Consider the following 26,195-nt stretch of genomic DNA (forward strand, 5'->3'; position numbering starts at 1 on the left):
TGGCTTTGAATTCATGATGTAATGGACCGCCCCAGGGAAAACAAAATGCGAGAAATAATACGTAAAGTCGAGATATTTTACATCTCGACTACTTATTCAATGCTGTTCAAACATCCTTTGAAGAAAGTGAACAGTTCGGCGATTTGAGACAGGCTAAGGATACGTGCAGTATCTGGAACGGTATTAGTATCGTATGAGCCAAGAGTTGGACATCGCAGACTCACATAAGTCCGGCCGAACAACGAAAATGGCGCCTTGTTCCGCATCGATGCCATATTTCGAAAAGGCTTGTCCGCAGCCCAACATGTATGGACTTGTATCGTCGACAAAGACCCGGTGAACATCTGTCGGAGGCCTTGTTAGTGTATCGCACGTTGAAGTTGGACGGTTTTCTTACTTCGCAGATTATATGGACCTGTATGAGGGAAGAAGACTTCCGGTAGTTGATCGAACTCGATGGTCTTTCGCTCCGCCTTGATAAGAAGGGTATGACTGAATACTTTATCTGCAGGCTCTCCAGCAGGGGTGAACATCCTGTTGAGGTATCTAAGCTCTGTGGCGACCTGAAGAATTGTTAGTTGTCAAAGGCACCTTGAAGTTGGAAGACTTACCTCATGCAATCCCTTTCTAGCGAAATCTCCCGAACAAAAGGTTAAAACATGCCACCGCCCATCTGCAGCAAGGTTCTTGTTCAGCTGCATTGGCTTTGTATCAGAAAGTCTCACAACAGGTGCACTTGGAAACCTCATCCCGACTGTCAATCCCAATGCAACGCTGTTGTCATTTTCATCCAAATATGTCAGAATGGAAGGTTTGTAATTGGTTGCCATGCCAGCTGTATATCGTCCTGTTTCCACAAACTTGTCGTGAAAGTCCTTTGCCGTGATACCGTTGGCTTTTCGGTGTTCGGATGAGAATAACTTGCTGAATGAGCGATCGAACTCGATGAGTTGTTGAGCTGTCTGTTGCCTCTCGAGAACATACGTCTCTAGCACTGAGGGAGGTGCTCGGCCGGTGAGGATATGGGCCATCTTCCATCCGATGTTGAAGCCATCCTGCAGACTGACGTTCATACCCTGCCCAGCCTTAGGCGAGTGAGTGTGACAAGCATCACCAGTCAAAAAGATACGATGGTCCTTTGTGAAATGGTCTGCGAGGCGCTGGCCAATGACATAAGCAGACCACCAGACTGTTTTTGCGATGTCGATATCAAAAGGGTGAAAGATTCGCTTGACCTTGTTGATGAGGTCCTGCTCGGTGACGTCACGAGCCGAGGTTCCGGGAAGTTCGATGTAGAAGCGTACGAGTTCGTCGCCCTCGCGAGGAATGATCATGAGGTTTCCGTCGTTTTTGCTCTGAAGCATGGCCTTTTTGCGGATGTCGGGAAAATTGGTGATGGGGTAGATGTCCATGACGCCCCAGACCGAGTCGCTTGAGTCGCCGACCATTTTGAAGCCGAGAGATTTGCGGACAGTGCTGTGAGCCCCATCGCAGCCCTGATCGCAGTCTGTTAGAGGAGAAACTGGGTAAATTGAGGGCGAGAACTTACAATGGCGTATTTTGCGCGATACCTGTAAGGTTCTCCATTGCGCATGGCGACAACCTCAACGGGGTGCTCTTCATCATCAATAATCCTCACACTCTCAACCTGAGAATTGTACAAGACCCCACTCGTCCCATTACCCCTCAGCCTAATTATCTCCTGCAGCATCAAATCATTAATTCTTGCCTGGTTAAGGATAAGATGCGGCTGGTGACTCAGTCCCTCCTCTGTATCATAAGCAAGATCTTTTCGCACCAGCCCTTCATTATCGTCAGGTGACCAAAAAGCAACCTCCATGACATGATACGCCTCTTCCAAAAGCCGATCAGAAATACCCAAGTTCTCAAAGATCTCGACAGTGCGACACTGAACACCGTCTGCTTGGCCGATCTCGAGAGGGCCGGGGCGACGTTCAAGGATCTTGAAGTCAATGTTGAAGCGGGCGAGCCAAATTGCTGCTGTGAGGCCAGCGGAACCGCCACCGCAGATGATGACTTGGACTTTTTCGGACTCCATTGTTGATTGATGATTTGTGATATTATTCCATGGTCTCGTTCATTCATTATATCTTCATGGCGTATATTGGTATGTTGGTGGACGGTAGTTCAAGAAAGTGGAGCTTCCGTTGGATCTCTACGGCAGATCTTATCGGCATCCGAGTTCCGCGGAACCAGCGGAGGAGGGGAATAAGCTCGGATCTTAGCTGCGGCGCCCACCCACATTTTTGCTGAAACAGGTGTGATACTATCACCAACGAACTGCAATGTTAATACTCACCGCGGGACTAGCAACCGATATTTGGAACATCGTAGACTTGGGCGTTGCTTTTTTTTAGTGACTATTGGAGGACCTTTATTTTAGGTTCAAGTAGTTCTCGTGCTGCAAACAGGGAAGATGCGGATTCTTTCGGCTCAGGGTCGATCCTGGTTGATGTTGCGATGCTCAGGTCGGCCTTGGAAAGTCAGACACGAGATGAAACTTGTCAAGTCTAGCGCCATGATGACAGACGATAATATCGATGAGAACTGTAAAGAATGCCGCAAGACGTTGTCGAGGTCCCCTTCTCCCAAGAGCACACCCTCTCCACGAGTGTCGTCCCTCCTTCCCGGATGCGAGAAAGAAAGATGACCGACTGGGCGTCGTTGTCTGCAAAGCCGTAGATTTGGAGAACCACTACGCGTTGAAGAGGCTGCTGACGGAGCTTACATGCCTCTGTTTCGCGAGGAAGTCATCCCGCCAACTTGTATTTCTGACCCGTTGCGACAGTTCGATTCGGTAGGCTTAATCATCGGAAGATAGTGCGGAGTCTGCAAGCAAGAAGCTCTCAATAAAATCGACAGCAACGTAAGAGTCTCGGTCGGCCGGGGTTCGGAAGCAGTAACAGTAGTCCTGATGGTCGAGCGAACAAGTCGGAGGCTCTTCATAGAAGTCAGTGGTTGAGCCATGGAGTAGGACTTGACATGAAGAGAACGTACAAGAGTCCGAGTCGGAGCCAATCCAGACAATGAGAGTGTTGGCGAAAGAAGGAGGACTTGATGTTCATAAAGTGTGCTCTAAGTCGAGGCTTGTTTGACCGTTCTGATGTTGTGCTTGGAACAGTGGAATATTGACTGGTTGCCTTTGCCGAGCGGCAAGAGTTTGCGTGTTCTGTATTGTTCCATGGACGTGTCTGGGTCCACGAATGAACAAGTAATTTGTTTAGCAAGTCGGATTCAATCTCTGGCTGGAGAAAAGCTTCACTTGCTGTTCGTAGTAGTTAAGTATTTGAAGATAGGAGGCTGGGATGGAGAAATGAAGGAACTCCTTGCCAGTATGCAGCTCCTGCTCAGAATAGGTTCTCCCAGAAGCTCTGTGGGTACCTAACCCCTGTTTCCCTTTCGCTACGAAGTCCCACCCAAGTTCCAAGTAGCTCTACCAAAGCTACGCCCATGAGTATGAACACCCTGAAGCCTCCAGGCTCAGTAGTACCCCTCTGCAACACCGAGCGGTTTCATTCCGAAGTGAGTCCCAATCAGAAGCAGTAGCTGGGATAGGTTTGGATCCTCCAACAAGATCTGACTGTTGGGTACCTTCTTATGATTCATACCCCTAAACCATTCCCGTGTGTTCTCATGAATGTTCGACGGTTCAAACTCTCGTTGGAGTCATGGACAATCAGCTCAGACCAATATCGTAGGATACAAATGTCATCTCGACAAGCACAAGAACACCAGGAAGGTTCTAGTCCCGGTGCAATTTGCAACACTTTGAGCATTGTTCCTCGAATCTATGGCCTGTGCATTGAGGCTGGGGTAGCCCTTCTGTACACCACGGATTCTTCAACCACAATTGTTGGCACTCCATGCATGCTCCTTGTTGAACTACTTTTCGTTAACTTCCTAAGATACTTAACTCCGCATATATCGTGAAAGATTTGGGGGAAGCTTGTATCAAGAGGAGAAAGCTATCTTGTCCTCTAATTCCTCGTGCTTGCTACCTCCCACTTAAAATCGACACATATCACGGGATGAATAGACTTCTCCAGGGTCGGCTGTCGTTGTGCATCCTTCGTACCACTGGCAACACCGTTTACGTAGTGCATTAGAAGATATGCTACCTGACCGTGGGAGGTTATGGTAAGCGACGTTGTGTACTACGAGATTATCTGTGTTCGCAGCCTACAGCTTAACCTTATAGGCCGCTGTCATCCATAGTGTACTACGAGCTTGAACCACTGTCAGATGGATGGTGGAGTCACAGCAGCAGCGCACGCACAGTCCCGCTGTCCGTATAAAGGTCGCGGTTCTCCCTAAAACTCTCCTCCACTCAACCTCTTCCTCTACTCCAACACACTTCACCCATCAATCTTCCTCCCATATAATATCATCCTCTTTTCACTCTCTTCCTCCATCAACAAATTCCTTCATCAGCACCCCCTTCCATCGTGCAGACCTTCCAACCTAGAGTTGCAGGCACGTCGCACTGATCTTGCCAAGCACATCCAGCAACTTTGCGCCGCCGGCGCCGTCTCAACGAGAAGACATTTGCTCGCACGATTCCTTGTACTTGAGCCCCGAGGTATATTGCGTCGGATTTCTTATTGTCTTCTCCCGCTCCCATCTCTACTGCCCTCTCACACTCACGTGGCGACTTCGGTTCCTGTCTCCCCTGCCGTCTCACTCTGTATCTTGTTTAGATTGAGCCAGCGCCTTCTGCTGAGGCATAGGCTCTCATCACTACCAGGCATTGGCCCACGACAGCCTCCAATATCAGTTACGCGTTGCGCTGACTCACCCCTCGACAGTCGTTCGAAATAAGAAACGATGAGACCTAAGGCCAGTGAGAAGACCAACGTGGCTGTCAAGAAGCCCTCCAAGAGCGTAGGGGAGATGCTCTCCGAGGAGTCTGTCGGGAAGCCTGACATGACGGGCCAAGTGACCAAGACTCCCGGAACTGAGTCGGCTCCGCCCAGAACTAAGGAAGTAAACGGACGGCGTTTTACTTTTCGCTTGTTCGATAGCAATGGCTTCATGCTTCCTGCAGATATGCATTGGACCGACGAAGACGGGAGCTCCGAGGCGTGGTGGGAAAAGAAGTCGCTTCTACGTGATTGGATCTATGGTCGCATGTCTCCCGAAGAATTCGACACCCGCTTTCCTTATTACTGTAAGTTCAACGCGTCAAGAATCTAGTGACTTCTCTTGCTAATTAGCTATAGTGGGACCTCCTAAAGGATCACAAAAGAAGCGCATGCGATGCCGCAGGAAGAACAAGAACCCTCTGGGCCCAAGGAAAGCGATGAGCTCTGCACTCAGCGTTATGCTAACTACTACGGTGATGGTAGTGGTCTCCCACTTCGACCGGGTATGGGCCCTATGACCGACGAGCAGAAACAGGAGATTTCTGATATCCGATCTCCGCATCCTCGTAAGTCCATCCCTACAAGGGTCCCGGAAACCTTCGTACTAACCACCTACAGCTGAATCCGATGAAGACTGGACCGAAGAAGAATTCCATCGTATGGCACAGGATGATACCGAGACGATGCTGCTCAATGAATACTATGCTTGCCTCCATGGGGATGATGGTGAAACTCAGCTTCAGCCAAGCAAGGAACCCTCCAAGACCGAGGAAGGTTTCGTGGAAGACCCAATGAAGGAGGACAACAAAGAAAAGCCCCGCTACGCCCAGCGCAACGGTGATGGCAGCGGCCTCCCACTTCGGCCCGGTATGGGGCCCCCTTTGACTGAGGAGGAGTACCTGGAGTCCTGGCAGAAGCGAAAAGAGCAATTTGAGTCTCACTGGAAACTGACCGATGAGGAACAGAAGTTGTTGAAGAAATGGCGGGCTAAAGCAGACAATATTTTCGACATGTCTGATAAGGAGTTCAATGCTGAGTTTCCGGAATACGGTAAGTTCTCCGATTGACTTTCTTCTGGCGTCCATTCTGCTAACTACTGAAAGATGACAAGTCGGAATGCTTTTGTACCGAGGTTGAAGTATTGAGTCTCATGGAGAACTGTGATGAAGCTCATGGCCGCAGAAGAGAAGAAATGATTCGTAAATCGAAGGAATCCAGCAAAGCATGCCCTGAAGACCAACTGTAACTTGTAACAGTTACGGTAAAAACAGATTACGGGCTGGCAAAGGAGAAGCTGGTTTCAATGACCTGTACGCCGTACTGTTAGTTTGCGAGGGTTGTTGAACGATTTAGGGAGAAAGGCATAGTTGATTTCGATGACCTGCACGCCGTACTGTTTGTATGCGAGGGTTGTTCAGCTGTTTGGGGAGGAAAATAAAGTGGAAAGATTGAAAGTGGTTAGTCTATCTTGTCTACGATAGTCAGAAACCTTTCTCCCCATTCCATGCATTTCCAATATGTTGTTGCTATCTGGAAAAAAAAGCAGGATCATATTGTAATTCCCCCATATTTGTGCTAAGTCATTAAGTTCTCTGTCCTGACTCAACCATTAGTCTTTAGTATGTATTTACTGAAATCGCCATTCATTCACTAAAGGATTATGTGCTTGCTCGTGGTTGACGATGAAGTACTTTAAAGTAACATTATGCCAACTGCTGTTAGAGATTTCTCTGTTTAGGAAGGACGAGAGGACAGTAAAGGGGGCAAAGGTAGGAAATAAAACTTAGGGCCTTAAGCTTAAATAATTAAAATATTTAGATAACTTTAGCTAATTTTATATAAATGTAGGATAAATTTAGGATACCTTTTATAGAGTTTATTTTATTACCCTAAACTTAGGCCTTATATTTTCTTGCTCTCTAAGGGGGAGGGGTAATGAAGGTGACACCTAAACTGAAACCACAACAGGGAGCAATTTTAAGAAGATGATAGCATAAACTTGAGACCATTCTAGCGAGAGATACGAGACCATGAGTGGCCCCTGAGGGATAGAAACTGGAGTCTCAGAAGGTTCTCGTGAGAGGTAGCACGCTAGACTCTCCCTTTACCTCCTATTCCATGGCCTTCAAGTACACTGCCATAAAAAGAAATCGTGACAAAGGCTCACTATCCGTGTCACTATTGCCTCGGTCAAGGAACCCAATATATCATGGATCGGAAAGGTATCCCTGTTTCAAGACGGGGAAGCCATGACGCTCAACCAAGTTAACCCAGATCTCCCCATGAACAAAGTCACAATCATCCATGCCCCATAGTGTCATAGCTTCCCATTTCTTCACGAAGTCTTCAACCGCGAGCCAGCATTGAATGCTGGTGACCGGCGTGCCTTTGCAATCCTGGTAATCTGACCTACCATCTCGCCATACAATTCGCTGAGGATTTGGATCATGCTTCCAGTCCTTGAGCCCGAGGTACGCACGGGGTGGATGTCCTCTTGGACGCGGGCAGTTTTCGTCGATGACCCACTTTATGTAGCCTCCCTTACGGCGTTTCCCTTGCTCATCCACAAAACTAAAGATAAAGGTTATTAGCTTGATGGGACACTTGGACTCGAGGAGAGGAGAGAAAGTTTACCGGAATAGGGTAAGTACTTCTGCACTCTGAGCGAATTGGTACAAACAGTAGGCTAGGCTTTCTTCAAAAGAGAACGAATGAAAATCCTCTTGGTACTGTTCAATACATATTAGCAGTGCACGAACCCTATTCATCGATCTCCTTACTCCATCTGGCATCGTAACTACTACGCCAGTACCGCCATCCCTCCAAACAAAGGTGTTGTCATTGTACGACCACTTGTCCCCTGGAAGCTTGACAACAGCGCCGATATGGCTGCTAGAGTGGAAGGGTGGGCTGGTTCGGGAGATCGTGCAATCGGCTTCGGAAGAGTATCAGCCAAGATTTTGTCTGCCAAGGAATTTCCTTGATGGGCCTTATGGGTCACCGGGATGTATGTAGGTATATCTATACATAACAAGGTCACGCCATCGGCGAGGAGAAACCCGTCAGTAGGTCCAAGTCCATGTTCCAATCGACTGAAGCGCCAATGTCCAAGAAATCATCACCAATGTCGAGGATTCCCTCTATCTGGCACCACTCGAGTAGGTTATTATGATGCCAATCAGCAGTCTCATCCACGCTCTGAGTCATATGTTTCACGGCCCTATCTGTAACGCCAAGATGAGCATTCGGATACTCCGCTAGCAAACCCGACATGAAAACTGAGTTTCGATACATCCTGCCGTCTGGCAATATAGTCCCGGATCAGATGCCCGTGGTGAATGGCATGCTTGATGATTGTTTCTGCATGGTTCTGAGTTGTTTCTCCTGCGATGCCTCGTCGGCCAGAGGAAAGTGAAACTAGGGGACAGAGAAGCACTATCTGGCAAAGATGGTATAGTGAGTGTAGTCCTAGTAGACGTGCAATATTGCCAGTACTCTCGTTGCCTGTAACGTAAGGAGGAAAACTGGCTCGAGTCATAAATATCTTTCGTCAAGCTGGATAAGTGGAGGATTTGCGAGACGTCTGGATCTTCCCGCTTGTGTCTGTTTAGAAGCTGGATTTTAACCCTTGAGAGCAAATGCAATATTAGTGTTGTCACCAAATGTAGTGATTAGGAACTTATCAAACTCCCACGAGTCTCATGTGTTCCGCCATGATTGATGAAGGGGGATCAAGCTCGTTGTTGAGCCCTTCTGCCTTCCACTCCACCGTCATGTGGTAGTGATGCCCTACGTTCCCATCACTGAAAAACCGATCTGATGCGATAGGAAGTGGCACATTACAAGCTTCTTCCCAAGCGTTTTTCGCATAAGCTTTGGGAAAGAAATACACATTGTCGCCCAGCATGCCCAAAAGCAACCATGCTTCCTTTCCATAAGCTGCACTTCGTTCTTTATCCTTTTCCTATTGTCTAATACGTTCAAGGAGCGAAATATAGTGGCTGATGCACAGGCCATAACTAGTTTAGGAATTGTTAGCCCAGGAGATTCGATGTTTAATTCATAGTTGTTGCACATACTGGCGTTGATCCGAGCTCGGTCTAGATCTCTTATCGCGAACCAGTACAAGTTGAGACATGAAAGAGCTTGAACTACTGGAACGGTTGGTCGATCTGTAAGGAGCCATGCCTCACGTCTTGCTGACTCGGCCCAAGTATCCCCATAGCTAGCATATGTAGCAAATGCTGCAAGCTCTGTAGAGACAGCATGACTCCTTAGTCTAGGCGGTTGATGTCGTGGTTTACGAAGGAATCTATGCTATTTTCAGGATAAGAGGACCATGTTTGAGGTAGATACTTACAATGACGATAGTGCAAATATGCTCCTCAGTAGATATGGAGGTAGACTGCCATCAAGGTAAGACTCAAAGAGCTGAGTGCGGTTAAAAAGCAATGTGGCATTGTATAACCGTTCAAAATAGATATCCAAGAGTGCGAGCCCAATGGCTCGTGGCGGTAGATCATCCAGGTTAGTGCCGGCAGATTTTGAGACCGCAAGTTCTGTTCGCGGTGGCTCAATGTTAACATGGCAAACACTGTGGATTCTAGGAGTCACCGAAGGACTTCTGAATACGGCAACATTGAGATCTGTCGACTCTGGAGTCACTGGAGCTGCATCAGAGAAAGGGCGATTCTGCTCGGCCCGCATAGATTCGCGGCGAGCTGCGAGATGTCTACGATCGGCCAACTCAGGATAGGTGCAGGTGACTGAGAAGCGGCTGCATCGCGTACAGGTTGGACGTTGACGACTGCAACGAAGCTGTCGGCCCGAGTGTCAGCAGCTGGCTTTTCGGAAGGGACAAGATGAACCTTTTGCCTGCGGCATCTCTCACAAGCTGTACGTGAGAGAGTGCCATCAGATCCTGGATGCGGAGACCTAGCGTCGACAGCGCTCATGATTGTTAGCAGATAAAATTAATCGCGTTTGTTGATGACCAGACGAAGCGTTGGTGATGAATCGGGATTTCGGTTGTTCACAAACACTTCGGGGGCCGAAGGTCGCCCCGCAAATGGTGATCATTATTCCCGACAGCATACCCGTAGCCTTGAGTCACTCTCTCATGCCAGTATGAGAAAAGCTCAAATGACTGGTGGTCTTTTCTGCGTAGCAATAATTCAATTGCGATGCATATTTTCAGTGTCAAGAAACTAAGGCGATTCGTCTTCGTCTCCTTCACAGATCCAGATTCCTAGCTCCTGCGCATGAATAGCAGCTGGTTCAAACAGCGGAACATCTCCAACATCTTCTTGCTTTAGCACAAACCCTAGATCCGTACTACCCAGTATGATGCCTTGAGCTCCCTTGTCGATGAGCTTCTTGGCTTGTTGAACAAACATCTTTCTTGTTGAGTCTGTCACAGAAGCAACGCCTTTCGCCACTTCTTGGAGCATGCCTCTGTTAACCTCTTCAATATCCTCTGGTGATTCCGGGATCGAGATCTCAAACCCGGCCTTTTGTAACATGGCCACAAAGAAATCTGGGTCATCTGAATCGACCATCGAAATTTTGGGACCGAGAAGACCAAGATTCTTTATCGATGGATGATTGTTGGTGATGTGGAGTGCTAGACAGTCCGCAATGTGAAACAGTGGGACACGAGCCGCTGAGGAGTCATCAAATAGCTTTTTGGCGACCTTGTGTGCGAGAATGGCACAGATTGCGATGCCATCAACTCTGTCACTCAAGGATCTGATTGGTTTCTTGTAGACTTTTGCGAACTCGCCCCAGTCCCCTTTCATGGCATGCTGTATCATTTCTTCGAGGTTGGCGCTGTACAGATATAACGGGGCTGATGCTCGATCACCGAGTTTGATTCTGACGACTTTGTTGATGATATTGTAGTAGAGGGCTGTGACATCTGGTGTCATGCCTCCAAGCAATAGAAGAGTCCTCATCTTTACTTGTCTGCTTTCTCGATCTTACAATTTTCGAGTGGAAAGATGTGCGATAGAGAAATGTGAGGAGTAAGAGTTGCAGCAATTATGACTCAAAGTAGGAAAATGACAGTGAAAGGGCGCAAATGTGGGTACATGATGCTGACGCCAATCTTACAACATCGCTTCACCGATAAGGGCATCGATGTTTTCATCTTTAATATTATGTGCAAAAAGTTTCCATTTCACTTTTTCCCTGTTTCTTCCGTCGCTTTCGAGATATCTATAGAGAGGCTTTGCTATACGAGAAGCACTATGTCATTAGAGGCCAGATTCTCCCAAAGCTCAACATTTGATGGCTTACACAGCTTTCTCGACAATGGCCATGCAGTCAATCTCGGCCTGGCAACTTTACTAAGTCTGTCTCCCGTTATTAATGTGTGGTTAACTTTTCCGAAAACAGGCGTTGCTCAACTTAGCAGCTGTCTAATAGTGTGGAAGCGGGCAAACTCGATGGACGGAAGAGTCTATCCGCCAAATTCCGCTCATCGGCGCGATAGTCGTTAAGGGTTTTCTGAAAGAGTTCCTCCCTGAGCTAGCCCAGTGTGAAATGAGCACTTGTCTTTGCTAGTACACTGACTCGTATGATAACCATTTTGTTATTGATTTTATGACCGGTATGAAGGGTCTGATGGTTGCGACAGGTGGTAGTGGATAAAGCTTTAAATTTCTTCTGAATCTGGGAGAGCATGTCGTGGATATGATTAGAGGTATAGATAACGTGCATTTGGACTTGTGGAAGTAGAGAGACTTGGAGGCTGGTGAAAAGCCTTCTAATAGTCTGATGGAAATTGTTGGAAGTGACCATTCACTCCAATGTCAGACCTTTACGACACTCGATGGCTCGTCGAAGTAGCTTAGCTGGCTTTAGTTCAGACAAGTCGCGCAGATAACGTCAGATTAGTAGAAGCCACTCGCCATGGATATGTACTTCATGATATGAACCCTTGCCATGTACTACGTGACCCAATCCATGTTGATGAGAAGTAAACCAGTAACTCTTATCATGTTTTTTTGATGATTCGGGGTAGGGGCTGGGCCTGATATGCTGTCATTATTTCCAGTTTATTTTCTAAAGTTTGATCTGATGTTATCATAATGCTCCAAGTTCACTGAGCTGATTCATTGGACGCTGAATACCGGCCTCCATGGGCCCAATGGCCAGCCAATTAGTTTCTTTCACTGCCTGGCGTTTGCTGAATAGGGCCTGTACAGCCCTTTAATACTACAGAGCAATGACTCACCAGGTTGACCACCTCAAAGCTGGAGTAGAAATCTGCCTCTCCACATCCTCTTAGACATCTCTTTCCTATTGACCTTACTTGATTTGACATCTTTAGTTCGACTTGACCTTCGTCACATCGAGACCGTGCACCCTGCCGTGTACCCATTGCAGAGAAGAGGATGTCAAGGTAAGTAATCCTGATGATCCAACGAAGACTGCAACCCGCTGAATGGCATTGAACTGATCCATCATGGGATACGGATACCTATAAGTGTTAGCTGGCGAATAAGATCATATGTCGACAGCTATACTTACCAGCCGTTTTGGTAATAGCATGATTCAATCCAGCACCAATAAACGACAGCCAAGATGGTGCTGGTGAACATCATGCTCCTCGTCGTGACAGTCGCTCGGGGACTGCACAGAAGCAAGTCCGGCACCAATAGCACTGCGGGTACCAGGTGGTATCCAAGATCAGCCCAAGGATTGATGACAAGGTCGGCTGGCATGAGCAGAGATGGATCGTGGAATTTGATAGACCAGTACAAGACTGCGATCATGACTTCGAGAGGCGTCGCAAGAAGTGAAATGGTATCCTTGGTCCTTGAGAAGCCATCGTGTCTCGTAAGGTCTGTGATGAGGCCAAGGGTAGATGTGATGAGAGATAAGGTGAGTCCCACAACAGTCAGCAGCTGAAAGTACCACCCGAAAGAATCTGAGTATGCTGAGTCCCAGGTTGTCAGGAGGTAAAAGCTATAGGAAAAGGAAAGTGTTCCAAGACCGTGTAAACCGATCTTGCCTGCGCTAGCGTGTGTAGGCGAATTGTTAGCAATAGTGGATGCCATGTTCAAACTCGGTCGACATTCAGGTATTGAAGCTATGAAGATGGAGATGGTAACGGAATTATATCAGGTCTTGCTGTGAACAAATGTCTACAGGGATATCTATTAATAACCCCCAGCGACAACAAATTTTCTGCCAGACCCCATAGTTCACGATAATGACTCAGCCTCAGAGGTACTGATAAGACCACAACAAGGATGGGTGCTGTTTGCATGGGTGTAATCGCGTACCAGATTTAGTGCTTATTTTTCCGGTGGAGCGAAAATAGCTCGTGTCTCCTGCAGATTCGTCCCCATTCTCTTACATGAGCGGGCTCAAGCAGAAAACGGTGAATGACTCTGTAATAGTGAGAAAGAAGAACTTGCGTAGAACGTCAGCGCTGTTGGCGGGTTTCTGAACAGTGATAATGTGCTGTCGTGACTCCAGGGCGAGCTTTCAGCTGCCGTTATCAGGCTTGCAGCGGATGGTGCAATGCAATGCCATAATACGGCACACCAGATATGAATACTCCGTACTGGCTGTTTTATTATCTGCTAATCCCTAGTGCAAATGATGCCTGAGGATAAAGCAGCTGCGGCTGAGATTGAAGGCTACATGAGTGGTTTCACATGCCATCTTTCTCAACCACACCCAAGTCTTCGGAAGAGATTTTACTCTGCAGCATCTCGACTTTTCCAGCACCATGTGGCGGAGCATCATTATCTCAAATAGCCGAACGAGGCCAATAACGAGTGTGTCCATGCGAGGCCAATGCAGCAGGGGCCATAAAGCTTTTGACTAAGCGCCCGTAAAGTGACCCCAGACGTCTGCATCACCCAGGATATCAATGATAGAAAGCCCTCAAAATTCGACAGTTTCGGATATCTCGGGCCATTTTTGGACTACTGTAGTATTCGTAAGGCTTACAAGGCGCAGTGCATATGCAGCTGTAGGGCATTAACCAATATTTACAAGGTATCGTGCAGAAAGGAAGTGGATCTGCGGAATACAGGCCGGAAGGAGTAACAACATCATCGATTTCTTCGGTGTCCTACCATCTCTAGAAGGCCGAGAGAAATTCCCTCATTTTAAGTGGCTATTCTTGTACTATATAGTGGCTTATAGGTTTCAGATCCCCGTTCGATTTGGCAATACCAAGCTTTTTGAGGTCCTGGCATGTGAAGAAAACCCAGTAGACGCGGCCTGGCCCGTCCGCAAGGCACTAAAATAGTACACATGATACCATGCCAGCTGGCATTTTAGACCCCGATCGTGCATGAGATAAGTGACATCGCGGGTATCATGACAGAGTTAGTTTATTCAGCGGCGCTTATGGGACTTTACCCTTGACTCTCAAGGCTGAGCATGTCAGCCCCCGAAGATTAGAAGCTGTTCGAGACCTGATGTTATCACGGTCAAATTCGTGACTATGGATATTGGACTGGAACACAGATTCCTGTGTTGTACATAAAAGTAGCTTGAATCCACAGACCAACAGAATTTTGTACGATCTAGTTGACGACAACCACCACCACTTGTCGCTGAAGCAATGTTTCTCTCTTTGATACCCATCCTCTCCATTGTGCTCTTAGCCTTTGTGCTCAGAGCTGCGTTCAACTACTACCGTGGTCCACTTTCACCCCTTCCTGGACCATGGTACACCCACTTCACTGGTCTTCCACTGCTATACACCAGGGCAGTTGGCACCAGTCGTCAGCATCTTCGTCATATTCACAAAGTCCACGGTCCAGTAGTCCGGGTTGGACCTAAAGAGGTCTCGATTAACAGCGTTGATGGCTACTACAAAGTGCACGGTGTGGGTAGCCACTGCCTGAAAGCACCCGTCTTTGACCATATCCGCTTCAGCCATTCATCTATGCTCTTCACCATGCGAGATCCTCGTATCCACTCTGAGCGCAAACGCATCATTGGGAGAGGCTTCGCATCGATAAAGGAAGAGCAAGAAGTGAAGATTCAACGGCTGGCTAGCCAGGCGGTAGTGAACATCAAGAACGAGGCCGAGAATGGGCAGGCCGATGTCTACAAATGGTGGCGCTGTCTGGCTGTTGATGTCGTCAGCGAAATGTCTTTCGGCAAATCATTCAACTTGTTGCATTCGGGAGGGAAAGGCCTGCCACTCTATACAGCTTTGAGCAACGCTGGTCCTTGTGTTGTTTTCCAAGCAGTACTCCCCCGAGGGCTCATATCTCTATTCAAGTGGTCTCCTGTTACCTGGCTGAGAGATGTCGGCCAAGTCAGTGAGACCATCTTCAATCGAGTAACAGCAGCCCTTGGAGAACTGCGAGCTTCATCAAATTGCGGCCCCAGCATTGCCCGTCACTTGTTGAGTAAAGAGGTGAAGGGCAAGACATCTAGCTTGAACGACGATGAGTTGAGCTCTGAGATTGGCATGCTTCTTGTTGCGGGCTCGGATAGTACGGCAGCTACTTTGACATATGCAACATGGGAGATCGTTAGAGATCCTCAACTCCGGAGACAGATCGAGGAGGAGGTGGGCAGCTTGCCTGTGAATTTCACTGCCAAGGATGTTGATATTCTACCCCTCTTGAATAGTGTCTTGGAAGAGGTTCTTAGGATGTATAATCCAGCAGGAGCACTAGTAGAGAGACTCGTACCTCCGAGTGGGATATCTGTTCATGACTGGGACATCCCTGGAGGTATAATGGTCTACACTACTGGATGGCTCGTTTCCCGCCTTGAAGATGTCTTTCCAGAGCCGGATAGGTATGTGACTTTTCCCAAGTTTTGAGTGCAGTTTCTGACTTGAGCAGATTTATCGCTACCAGGTTCCTGAATCCAACACCAGAAATGAAACGAGCGCATGTCCCTTTCAACATCGGTGCAAGGAGGTGTGTTGGTATGCATGTGGCTCGGATGGAGATCCTTGTCACTTTGGCCATGCTTTTCCGCGAATGTAGAGGCTTAAAGTTACACCATGGTATGACGAATGAGATGATGACACAAGTTGGGGAGTTCTTTATAGTTCCCAAAGCAGGACAGTGCAATATCGGTATTTGAAGATAATAAATCATACACAGTAGTTAGACTTTAGAGATTATCTAGTCATCTGCGTTGTGTAAAGGTGATTTTGACTTTGATAGAAGTTGCCATGCGCAACAACAAGAAGAATCATATAAGAATCATGTTCGGTATTGGTTCAGTCCGAAGCGGTCCTACCAAAATACGGCGGTATACAGATTATGCTTCAGTACTTATCACATCTCTCAACAAGGCATCCAGGTCCAACATGTCTGAATTCTCAAGGTTGAGAGGTATATTCCACCCTGGCGAACCTTCCCCAAATGCTGTATCATCAAGAAAGGCTGTTCCCCATAGCTCATCCTTGGTGTCGTCCTGCACAACCCCTCTAGGAAGCCATGAAGTCGTGGCTGGCAATTTTGAGCATGTACTTCTGCTCGGTCTGTCCAATCTTCCAGCCATAGAACTATCCCTCCCGTCTTCCGTCATCCGGTGTACATCAGTACAGCTAGTGAGATGGTTACCATGGCCCATTTGACTTTCACTATTTGATTCTTGCTGAAGCGATACTCCATGATCTGGTTCTGCAGCCTGGCTGAGGATCGACTCTTCTGCTTCAGAACTTGGTTCGCCCCCGTTGGAATAGCTTTTGAATATAGACACCATAGCTCTCTGTACGGTCGATCGGAGCAGTTGGTTAGATGCATCCGGCCGGACTACTAGTCCATTAGACTTTAGCTCGTCGAGCATGATAGCAACTCCCTCTCGTTGCACAAACTCCTGAATCCGGCAAAAGTCTTCAGACTGTGTCGAGTAAATGTAAATCGTGGCAGGGGGTTCCATTTCAGGAAAGAGTATCGACCATACTGTATTCCACTGTTGCTCCACAGACCCCTTACTCTTTAGAGACAGCTGATTCTTTTGTTGCTGAGATATCCCTTCCAGTCTTGCCGAGGGACCTCTCGTGCACGACCTTTCAAGTGCGTGTGAGTCGAAAAGATCAAATTCTCTAAAGGTCTGGTAGCAAATCTGGCAATAGTACTTCGGTGTATGACGGCGCGTTAGATGTTGCTTCAAGTGTGCGATTGTGTCGTTCTTCTTCAGGAAGCAATCCCAATACTTTCTAGAATCTGCTTTCCAGTATGGGCATGCTAGAAATTGCGATCGCTCCTCACAGGGGGGTTGACTTGTCTTGCCTTTCTTCTTTGGTGGTTCGCTTTGTCTATCTCTGCTTTCATTTCCGTCATCGCCGCCTTGGCGTGGATTCTTCCGCCCCCCTCTTAAGCTCGCTGTATCCCTGGCTCCAGAAGAGCTTGCAGAAACACCTTCAGCAACTTGCTTTCCTTTCGAATTGCTGCTGCTTGTTTCACCTCTTGTCATCACTTCGTTCTGACAAAGAATCGCTAGACGACTGAAAACTTGGCTGAAGACGCAGTACCCTCGGCTCTTTCTATCAAATTGACCTTCTGAATCTGCAGATATTGACTCCACCTCTATATCGGATGATACAGTCGGGGAAGATGATGGGGTGAGGGACCTTATTCTCAACCTCGATGGATCAGGTAGCTCTATAGATTCTTTTGAGACCTGAGGTGGTTTTCTCAACTTGACCTTCACGTCGTCAACAGAGTTTTCTCCCAGTTTAGGGTATTTCTGGTCATTGTCTTGTCGTATCGCCTGTGAAGATGCCGGAAATCGAGGTTCGAAGCTCTGAAGAACAGATAAACTCGGGATAGGCAGTTGAGGCTGGAGCGCACCGTCTTGTGGTGTCTGAACAGACTTTCCGGGTCCTGAAGCACTCCGACTTTCCCAGGGAGCTGAAACGCCGAAACCATCGACCATTGGCTCTGAATTGATAGGCATGGCGATATCGGCCCCGAAGAACTTTCCTCGCGCTGTGTAGGCTTTAGCCGAGTCTGAGTCCTCTTGCCTTCGGCTAAATGATTTATGCCGATCATCACCATAACCCCCCTGTTGGTGTGCAGGAGGAGCCGGAGGAGGAAAAGTAAACTGCTGGGTATAATAATGATGATCCTGGTGTGGATTTGGGTAGGATCTATACTCAGAGTTACTGATATCATTGTTTTGGTATTGTGCCTGGCTGAGCCATTGACTGAAGGAACCATAAGTACGCTCCCTCGGTGGAATAGCCTCTGGGATCGTCGGAATGTTCTCGGGGACAAACGCAGTAGAGGAAGAAGTTGAGACAGGTGCGAATATGCATTCCTGGTTCATTCTAGCACAATTTTGACATTTACCACTAGGCCCACTGACGAAACCACTACATCTGATCTAAGGGATATCAGTGGCATGATACTAAGCAGAATTCACTTCAACTCATGATAAGACATACCTTGCGCTTGCGGCAATATCTGCACCCAATTGGGGTTCTCTGTCTAGGAGCATACGCAGTCCCCAGACCAGGTTCGTAAAAAGGAAATGACGAAGCGGGGGGATATGCATGAGCGGCAAAGGGTGCAGGAGGCGGAGGTGGGTACTGGTACTGAGAAGTTGGCAGAGGTAGACCGAAGGGATCCGGTTGATTGGGTTGAATGACCACAGCATGGTTGTATGGTGGCTGGGGGTCGTGAAAAGAATACTGAGGCTGTGAGGATGGGCCCGACTCTCCCGTCGAAGGTCCCTCGCTGGACGGAGATCCATGCATATTTGAGGCAATTTGCGGTTAGGATATTTAGATGGTTGACGGTAGTGTATGATACCAATCGGTAGACCATTATTTCGCAGTTGGTTAAAGCACAAGAATAATATTTCGCTTTCGAAATGGCGAAAGTCTTGTCGGTTAACAGCTGGCTTCCAGGTATATTATCCAAGTCGATTAGCACGGATGTGACATTACTAGAAGATGAACCCTTCTTCTATATGTAAGCTGAAAACTGAGATGGGCAACATCATTTGGGGCAACTGAAAAAATGCTGAGGCACATGCTGACCGCACATATGTGCTTATCACTCTGGTTGGCTACTCATCTACCAATCACATCTCCTCTTTCAAAGGTCCAATAAACCATCCAATTATTGCTTGTTGATGACCTTGTCAATCTCCGTCACCGCCGCAAAGAGATCGTTATCATAATATTTCCTCGCAACCACCTGCAAATTGATAGGCGCCCCTTCAAAATCGCCTTCCTCCCAGAATTGCCGGACCTGTTCCTCTTCCTTACTCAAAGGAGTACTATTCGGCGGATAGCTCTCAGTTCCTTTTGCGCCAGCCTTTATGGGCGTTGGGATCACAATACCAGGGTAGTCAACGTAGTTCCAGAGCGCGGTGTAATTCCAGTAAAGCGCTGTCTCGTGAGAACACGCTGGGCCAACGAAGACAGGGCATATGACAAAGTCCACGTCTTGTGATTCCCAGTGCTCTGCGAAGCGACATCTAAAATCATCGCGTTCTACACGGAGCTTGAGAACGCCATTGGCATCGAGTCCAGGACCTTCAGCGTCTTGGATGATCCATTTAGTCAAGGTGTTCATGGGTTCGTTGGTGGCGGCGAGATACGCTTTGACTGTTTTGCCTCCATCTGGCCAGTATGCACGGCGAATACCATTCATCGCTTCTGCCATCCCATAGGGTTGGAAGGGTTTGACATCGAATCCTTTGGATCGTAGCTCCCGGGCTGCCCACTCAAGTGCCCTTGTTACTGGAGGCTGGGGTGTGATGAGCCCGTCATTGATCATGAGACCAACCTTCAATGGCTTGTTCTCAGTCGATCTTCCTGTCCAATGAAGAGGGACGAGTCGAGGGTCTTTCAGCCAAGGGCGAGTACCAGAGACGACCGACATGAGGAGATCAACATCTCGAAGAGTGGTACACATTGGCCCTGCTGAACACAAGACGTTCAATTCAGCGGCGAAACCTCCTGGTAAAAAGTCTTTCTGCGGGAACACATAAGATGTCGTCTTGAGACCGTAGATGCCACAGAAGCCAGCTGGTCCACGAACACTTCCTCCAATATCTGTACCAATTCCCAAGACTGAACCACGAAGAGCGATAAGAGCGGCCTCGCCACCCGTTGACCCACCAGCCGATAGATTGATGTTATGGGGATTTAGAGTTCTTCCCCAAGGCGATGTTGTCTCAAGATGCATGATTGACTGAGGTTGGTTTGTCTTGCAGTACAGAACTGCACCTGCATCCCCCAGAATCTTAACCATCTGACAACTCTCTGTGTCAAGCTTTCGAGTCGCCAAGTATCCAACATTTGACCATTGGTCCCTAACCGGCATGTGTTCCTTGACACTGATTGGAACGCCGTGTAAAGGACCGCAGGTCATTCCGGTGTTGTCTTGATATTGATCAAGAAGCGTGGCAGCCAGAACGGCCTTCTCGAACATCCATTGCGTTAAACAGCACGTGAGCTGATGAGCGATGATCGCTCTTTTCGCAAAGGCAGTGACGACAGCAACGGATCTAAATTTTCGTGAAGCGATTGCAGCTGCGAGTGCTGTAGCGTCGTAGTTCTCTGTGATTTCGATTTCTTGATCGGTCAAGATACCACAGGTTCTGGGGATGTCGGTCACATTCTTGGGAGGATTGTCGATGAGGCCTTTTGGAAGACGGAACTCGTCTGGGACAGTGCTGCCGAACTCCTCGAGGATGGATGTCCGCAGAGCTTCATACTCTGGTGGACCTGTCTGGAGAGGAACCGGTTGAATGACGGGGACGATCTTGGATGACATGATGGGGATTATCTTCTGGTTAGATGATAGATAAGGGTTCTGATGCAGCAGAGGGTATCATGACAGGCTGCGTTTATATACGTAACCGCGGACTTTTCATCATGCCGACTCGAGTGGTAGAAGCTGGCAATACCAATATGAGCAATCAAGAAGCCCCCATTTTACTCACCCGCTCTGACGTCTCTAGCACTTCACGAACCATGATAAGCATCCCTGCCGATCTCTATTCTTGGAATGATGCCTAGCTTGACGGCAACCAATGATATGTATTAGCGCGGATCACCTTGGCCACCAATAAAGTTCCCCGCATGATATTCATGATCGCGGTCTCATAGACTTTCCCATTTCGTCAACTTGTGCCGTAAGCGACATACTCTAGACCGAATGTTATCTGATGAAGCATCGGTAGTTGATGATCCGAGATAGTGGTAATCTCCACGAGCGCGGTTATCATGCTTTACCCCGCGTTTCGCTTCGCGACTAGGACGGAGATAACCTAGAGGGTTGAGGTCTATTCCAGAAGTGATGAGGTGTTTATCGGTGGCTTTTATCTAGGCTGGAACTGCCGCGTGAGGGATCGTTGCCGGAAGCGCTCCTTACGTCCGAGACTGATACCGATCCCATGGTGGAGTGGATAGTGATAGCTTGAGATTAGCAACGTGCCTATCATCTCACATGCATATATATCCGGGCTCTGATGTCAATTAGCAGTGGAACATACCATCTCCCTTCAAGTCTTGTAACTTCACCACAACAACATCAGCTACACAATGGCTCAGGCATATTCTGAAGTCGTCCCCGGCACAGTTCATCTGGTCGATGCTGGTCGCAGCGGTGGCAATGACATTGAACTTGTTCCCCGTCCCAGCGACGATCCAGAAGATCCCCTCAATTGGAGCAGACGCCGCAAGCTCATCTCCGCAGCCATGGTGTTTGTCTACACTCTTGGCGTCGGTCTTCCTTCTACTCTTCAATACTCTGTTCTTGTCGAGATCTCTCAAGACACCGGTATCTCCATCGCCGATTTAGTTCAAGGTACAGGAGTCATGTTCCTCTTTCTCGGCTGGAGCTGTCTGTTCTGGCAGCCTATTGCCTTGACCTATGGAAGACGCGGTGTCTATCTCATTTCCACCATCGCTGCTGTGCCCTTGATGGTCTGGACTGCTTATTCGCGATCTGCTGGCGAGTGGTACGCTCACCGTATCCTTCTCGGCTTCTTCGTTTCGCCTATTGAATCTCTTCCCGAAGTCAGTATTCCTGACATTTTCTTTGCACACGAGAGAGGAACGTGGATGAGTTTGTATGTCTTCGTTTTGTTCGGATCCAATTTCTTAGCCCCAGTCGTGGCTGGCTTCTTCGCCGATGCGTACGGTTGGCGGTGGACCATGCATTTCGGTGCTATTTTCGCTGCATTCAGCTTCGTTATCCTTTTCTTCTTTATGGAAGAGACGATCTATTTCCGACCAACCTTTGAAGGTCTTGAGGATCAGGATGAACCGATCAAGGGTCAAGCTGAGAATGATCTTGGCTCTGCGCAGAACAGTCCCGAACGACCGACCACGAAGGAGGGTGCTGGCGCTATCGTCAACAGTGATCAACTGCAAGGCACTGTGCACACAAAGAAGAGTCTCGCCACTCACCTCAAGCTCTTTGCTAGAAAGGACGGTCGTCCAACTAAAGCAAACATGCTCAAGTCCATGCTGGCTCCACTTCCGCTCATGGTCCTCTTCCCCAATGTCGCTTGGGCAGGGTTCATCTACGGAATTAACCTTTGCTGGTACAATGTCTTGAACGCCACCACTAGCCCTATCCTTAGTGCATCACCGTACAACTGGTCTACTAGCATGGTCGGCTTGATTTATGTCGGCCCCATCATTGGCGCTGTTCTCGGATGTCTATGGGCTGGTGCCATCGCCGATCGCCTTACTCTCTCCCTCGCTCGAAGAAACAATGGCGTTCGAGAGCCTGAGCAGCGACTTTGGCCGTTGGCTTTATCCGCCTTCTTATCTTGCGTTGGGCTCATCGTTTGGGGCGTTGGCGCTGATAACGATATCCACTGGGCTGGACTGGCGATTGGTTTGATGGTACTCACTTTCAGCTGCGTCACCGGAGGCTCGATCGCTTTGTCGTACAACGTCGATTGTTTCAAGGATATCAGCGGCGACACCACGACTTCTATCATTATTATTCGCAACACACTGGGTTTTGCCATCTCGTACGGAATCACGCCTTGGTATGTCAACATGGGTCTGCAGAATTGTTTCATCATGGCGGGTTTCCTCTCTCTTGGATGTACTAGCACCTTTTTGTTCATGATCTGGAAGGGTAAGAGTCTGCGACGCCATGCTGCACCGAGGTACTGGGACCACGTTCAGAAGATGTTGCAGCACTAGGATCAATCCCATGAGAATAGTCGGGGTCATTCTCTTCTATAGCTAGCTAGCAATCTTGAGTCTCCACCTATTTAATAAACCAACTTGTCCTTGTCGGTTCCGAATATTCTCACTATGTTCTCAAACCCTGCCTTTCGATCATCAGCACCGCTAGCCTTCTCTGCCTCCAAAATGCTCTGGCGGCTCTTCAAAAGCTCGGTTGCAACATCACACCACTGTACGTCAGACTTCTCGTGCTTCATATTAGGCATGAGTTCCAAGTCCAGCTTAGTTGTTGCTAATTGTCTATTTCGCTTTCTGAATTGGCCATCAACTATAACAGCATCGATGTCAGAGGCAGCGGAGTGCAAAATGATAGCAGCAATTGGATCTTCCTCGGCAGCACAGATCACTCGAAGGGCCTAATGCATCCCATATTGAAAGATCAGCAATTTTGCCCTCCTCCAAGGAACCAATTTGATCGCTCATCTTGATCGCCCTTGCTGCCGCCAATTGTCCCAAGCTGGAATGCATCTTGGGCAGAAACCTGAACTCTGGCAGGATCTTTCCTGCTTCGTGGATTCGGTCATTGCGGCGAGCACGTTCAGCCTGAAGACCAACTTTCATCTGAGCGACGATGCTGCCTGTGTTATTACTGTGGCAGTCGATGCCGAGAGAGCTAATTGACTTGGCATTTCCTGAAAGCAGACGGGCCAGCCGTGACCCATCTGGAGCTCAGTGTCTGGAGTCGAGGAGATTGATGCTCCGACTCTCCGTAGTTTCTGTGCATCAGAGTCGTTCATTGAGTCGCGTGAGAGAGAAGGATGTCCTTCTCAAGAAGCCCATAGCTTTCAAGTAGGTCTACGGTCGAACCCGCTGCAATTTCTTCGATTAGTAACAGGACACATGGAAGGGAGGAGATCCATGTGGACTTACGGAGAAGGCTTGGGACATAGTGAGAAGTTATCGTCTTGATGCCCAGTCCACGGACTTGGTTGAAGATGTTGATAACGACATCCTTTGGAAGGTAGAAGGAGTCGAACGCAAAACCCATCGTCACCCGACCGTTGGCGAACGGACCGGCTTTACACATTGAGGTCAACTGCTCGAAAAGCCAGGCTGGAAGGAATTCTTCCTCCATTTCGAATGGCTTCCAGGTCTTGACTCGGCCGGTGGGACAGTAACAGTAGATAGACCTGATACCAGATGAGAGGGTCGCTGAAAGAGCAGCGTTGTCTTCAGGTCACTGTTAGTCACAGGTATCTTCCTTCATTATGGTTTACTCACTATGATCTGTAGTATATGAGATATGGGCGTGGTCCACAATTGTAGTCGTTCCAGCCTCGAGGGCCTCGAGACATCCACCAAGCTGGCCCCAGAAAACATCTTCAGGCTTGTAGCTATGTGACGCCATGTTTCCTGATACATAAAGAGTTATTAGCCCGTCTCCTGTGTCAGTCAGATGTCACCAACCCGGTACCATGTACTCTAACAGCGAATGGTCGGCATGCCGTCCTTTGAGTTGAGTCTGCCAAACATGGTGGTGAGTATCGACAAATCCAGGTGAGATGATCTTTGCCGAGCAATCGATAACCTCAGTTGACTTAGATGAAGGATCAATATGAGGCGCGATGCGAGCGATTCTGTTACCCTCGATCAGCAACGAATGGTTCTTGAGTGGAATGACATGATCGTCCCCAGGGCCTTTTGGAACAAGGATAGTGGCGTTTTGCAGCAGAATTGACTGGTATGAAGACATTTTTGGAGTTGAAAGCAAGTTGAGATAACGGTGAAGCAATGAAGTGATTTTGAACAGTTCTTAAGGAAACTCCCATAGACTCGGATTTGTAGCATATATGCCGTGAAGCCGAGAACAAAGAAGGAAGCCACAGCCGCATTCCTGGATGAGGGCAATCACTGCCATATGGATAACTCCATTCAGTGTTTGCCAATGGTGAGGCGCTCTGATTCGCTTCCAACTTGGCAGAACCAACAGCTTGGTTCACCACCAACAAACACATCGATTTAGCTTCCAAATAACCATATCACGTCAGCCACCATTTCACAAACCATTCCCCACGGGTGGTTGGCTGCTTCGCATCGATGACTCAATGTGGGCTTTAGCGAAGTAGGGATTAAATACGATAACTCTTGTCATTCTCGTTTACATGCTACCTATGTTACAGTCGGCAATAAAACTGCTCCGAGGTCCAGATTGTTTTCATTGTCCAGGTGTCTAGGACTGATTGTTGCTTACAAACCGTCTAGATCGGGATGCGCTGGAATGCCGGAGGATTCAGAACCTCGTAATTTTAGAGCCATTGCATAAATCAGCTAACGTTATCCAAGGCACAAGACTAGTAATCCGCTGAGACACACTGGCGGTTGGGAATGACATCTCCTACCACGAGCCCTCGGTTAGAAGTTTGCAACGACCACAACTCACAGGTAATGACCTGTTGGCGCTAGGATTTGCGGTTCAGGCAGACGGTAGAATAGCAGGCGCCTCAGGATACTGAGCTCAACATCCGTCTGTGCTTATTCCATGCTATGATCGACGAGATCGAAAACACTCGTATGGTGGAACGTATGTATCGGACTCTTTCCCTTGTATTCGGATTAATGTCGGCTTTTGATTGAACCCGGCCTCTAGCATCCGTGTGACCGCCGAGTGAGAAGATTATAGCAGCTAAGCTTCAGATTGGGCTGCCTCAAAACCTCATCATCGGAGGGCACAGCCAGGGCTGCGCCATGTCACTTGCAGTCCTACTCTCCTTGGACCACTCAGTCGGCGGCTATATTGATATGAGTGGCTTCCTCACGTATCAAGATGATCTCAAGAGTGTTGTCAACGACAAGGTTGACAGTGACAATCCTTTTTCGCATCCCAGCGAGCCGCAGGACACGACTGTGGACGCGAGCGCCGTCAAGGCCCAGGAATTGAAAGAGATCTTTTGGATCTTGGCTCCCTACACCACCCTTCCCAAGGGAAGACAGCGTGCCAGACTCCAGTCCTTCTTGGCCTTGGGAAGGCAGACGAGAAGGTACCATGTGCGTTGGGAGAGCGTGCAGTACAATTTTTGCAGGATTCAGGGTATCAGGTTGAATGGAAGTGCTATGAAAACCAAGGTGACTGGTACAAGATCCACGATGAAATAGACGACATTTGCAACTTCATCGCTTTGAAGGTCCGTTGAGAACCC

The 26,195-nt window shown here is 48.3% G+C and overlaps 9 protein-coding genes across 9 annotated transcripts; 4 read left to right on the plus strand and 5 right to left on the minus strand.

The window, feature by feature from the left end:
* Nucleotides 1-92: 92 nt before the first annotated feature.
* Nucleotides 93-2,059, minus strand: J7337_007590 (uncharacterized protein; the record flags this gene model as incomplete). The annotated part of the gene is made up of 5 exons (XM_044825232.1): nucleotides 93-172; nucleotides 225-344; nucleotides 398-563; nucleotides 612-1,496; nucleotides 1,550-2,059. 5 exons carry the CDS (start codon nucleotides 2,057-2,059, stop codon nucleotides 93-95), a joined length of 1,761 nt encoding a protein of 586 aa, XP_044680889.1.
* Nucleotides 2,060-4,845: 2,786 nt separating this feature from the next.
* J7337_007591 (uncharacterized protein) lies at nucleotides 4,846-6,129 on the plus strand (the record flags this gene model as incomplete). Its single annotated transcript, XM_044825233.1, has 4 exons — nucleotides 4,846-5,188; nucleotides 5,270-5,449; nucleotides 5,502-5,933; nucleotides 5,987-6,129. 4 exons carry the CDS (start codon nucleotides 4,846-4,848, stop codon nucleotides 6,127-6,129), a joined length of 1,098 nt encoding a protein of 365 aa, XP_044680890.1.
* A 3,961-nt stretch (nucleotides 6,130-10,090) lies between these two features.
* Nucleotides 10,091-10,837, minus strand: J7337_007592 (uncharacterized protein; the record flags this gene model as incomplete). The annotated part of the gene is made up of 1 exon (XM_044825234.1): nucleotides 10,091-10,837. The coding sequence occupies one exon, from the start codon at nucleotides 10,835-10,837 to the stop codon at nucleotides 10,091-10,093; it is 747 nt and encodes a 248-aa protein (XP_044680891.1).
* Nucleotides 10,838-12,212: 1,375 nt separating this feature from the next.
* Nucleotides 12,213-12,946, minus strand: J7337_007593 (uncharacterized protein; the record flags this gene model as incomplete). The annotated part of the gene is made up of 2 exons (XM_044825235.1): nucleotides 12,213-12,366; nucleotides 12,417-12,946. 2 exons carry the CDS (start codon nucleotides 12,944-12,946, stop codon nucleotides 12,213-12,215), a joined length of 684 nt encoding a protein of 227 aa, XP_044680892.1.
* Nucleotides 12,947-14,799: 1,853 nt separating this feature from the next.
* Nucleotides 14,800-15,693, plus strand: J7337_007594 (uncharacterized protein; the record flags this gene model as incomplete). Its single annotated transcript, XM_044825236.1, has 1 exon — nucleotides 14,800-15,693. The coding sequence occupies one exon, from the start codon at nucleotides 14,800-14,802 to the stop codon at nucleotides 15,691-15,693; it is 894 nt and encodes a 297-aa protein (XP_044680893.1).
* A 3,262-nt stretch (nucleotides 15,694-18,955) lies between these two features.
* Nucleotides 18,956-20,620, minus strand: J7337_007595 (uncharacterized protein; the record flags this gene model as incomplete). Its single annotated transcript, XM_044825237.1, has 1 exon — nucleotides 18,956-20,620. One exon carries the CDS (start codon nucleotides 20,618-20,620, stop codon nucleotides 18,956-18,958), a length of 1,665 nt encoding a protein of 554 aa, XP_044680894.1.
* A 770-nt stretch (nucleotides 20,621-21,390) lies between these two features.
* Nucleotides 21,391-23,013, plus strand: J7337_007596 (uncharacterized protein; the record flags this gene model as incomplete). Its single annotated transcript, XM_044825238.1, has 1 exon — nucleotides 21,391-23,013. One exon carries the CDS (start codon nucleotides 21,391-21,393, stop codon nucleotides 23,011-23,013), a length of 1,623 nt encoding a protein of 540 aa, XP_044680895.1.
* Nucleotides 23,014-23,084: 71 nt separating this feature from the next.
* J7337_007597 (uncharacterized protein) lies at nucleotides 23,085-24,751 on the minus strand (the record flags this gene model as incomplete). Its single annotated transcript, XM_044825239.1, has 5 exons — nucleotides 23,085-23,404; nucleotides 23,466-23,720; nucleotides 23,929-24,228; nucleotides 24,280-24,411; nucleotides 24,466-24,751. 5 exons carry the CDS (start codon nucleotides 24,749-24,751, stop codon nucleotides 23,085-23,087), a joined length of 1,293 nt encoding a protein of 430 aa, XP_044680896.1.
* Nucleotides 24,752-25,743: 992 nt separating this feature from the next.
* Nucleotides 25,744-26,151, plus strand: J7337_007598 (uncharacterized protein; the record flags this gene model as incomplete). The annotated part of the gene is made up of 1 exon (XM_044825240.1): nucleotides 25,744-26,151. The coding sequence occupies one exon, from the start codon at nucleotides 25,744-25,746 to the stop codon at nucleotides 26,149-26,151; it is 408 nt and encodes a 135-aa protein (XP_044680897.1).
* Nucleotides 26,152-26,195: the final 44 nt, after the last annotated feature.

The sequence above is a fragment of the Fusarium musae genome, chromosome 5, assembly GCF_019915245.1.
Source record: "Fusarium musae strain F31 chromosome 5, whole genome shotgun sequence".
NCBI classification, from domain to species: domain Eukaryota; kingdom Fungi; phylum Ascomycota; class Sordariomycetes; order Hypocreales; family Nectriaceae; genus Fusarium; species Fusarium musae.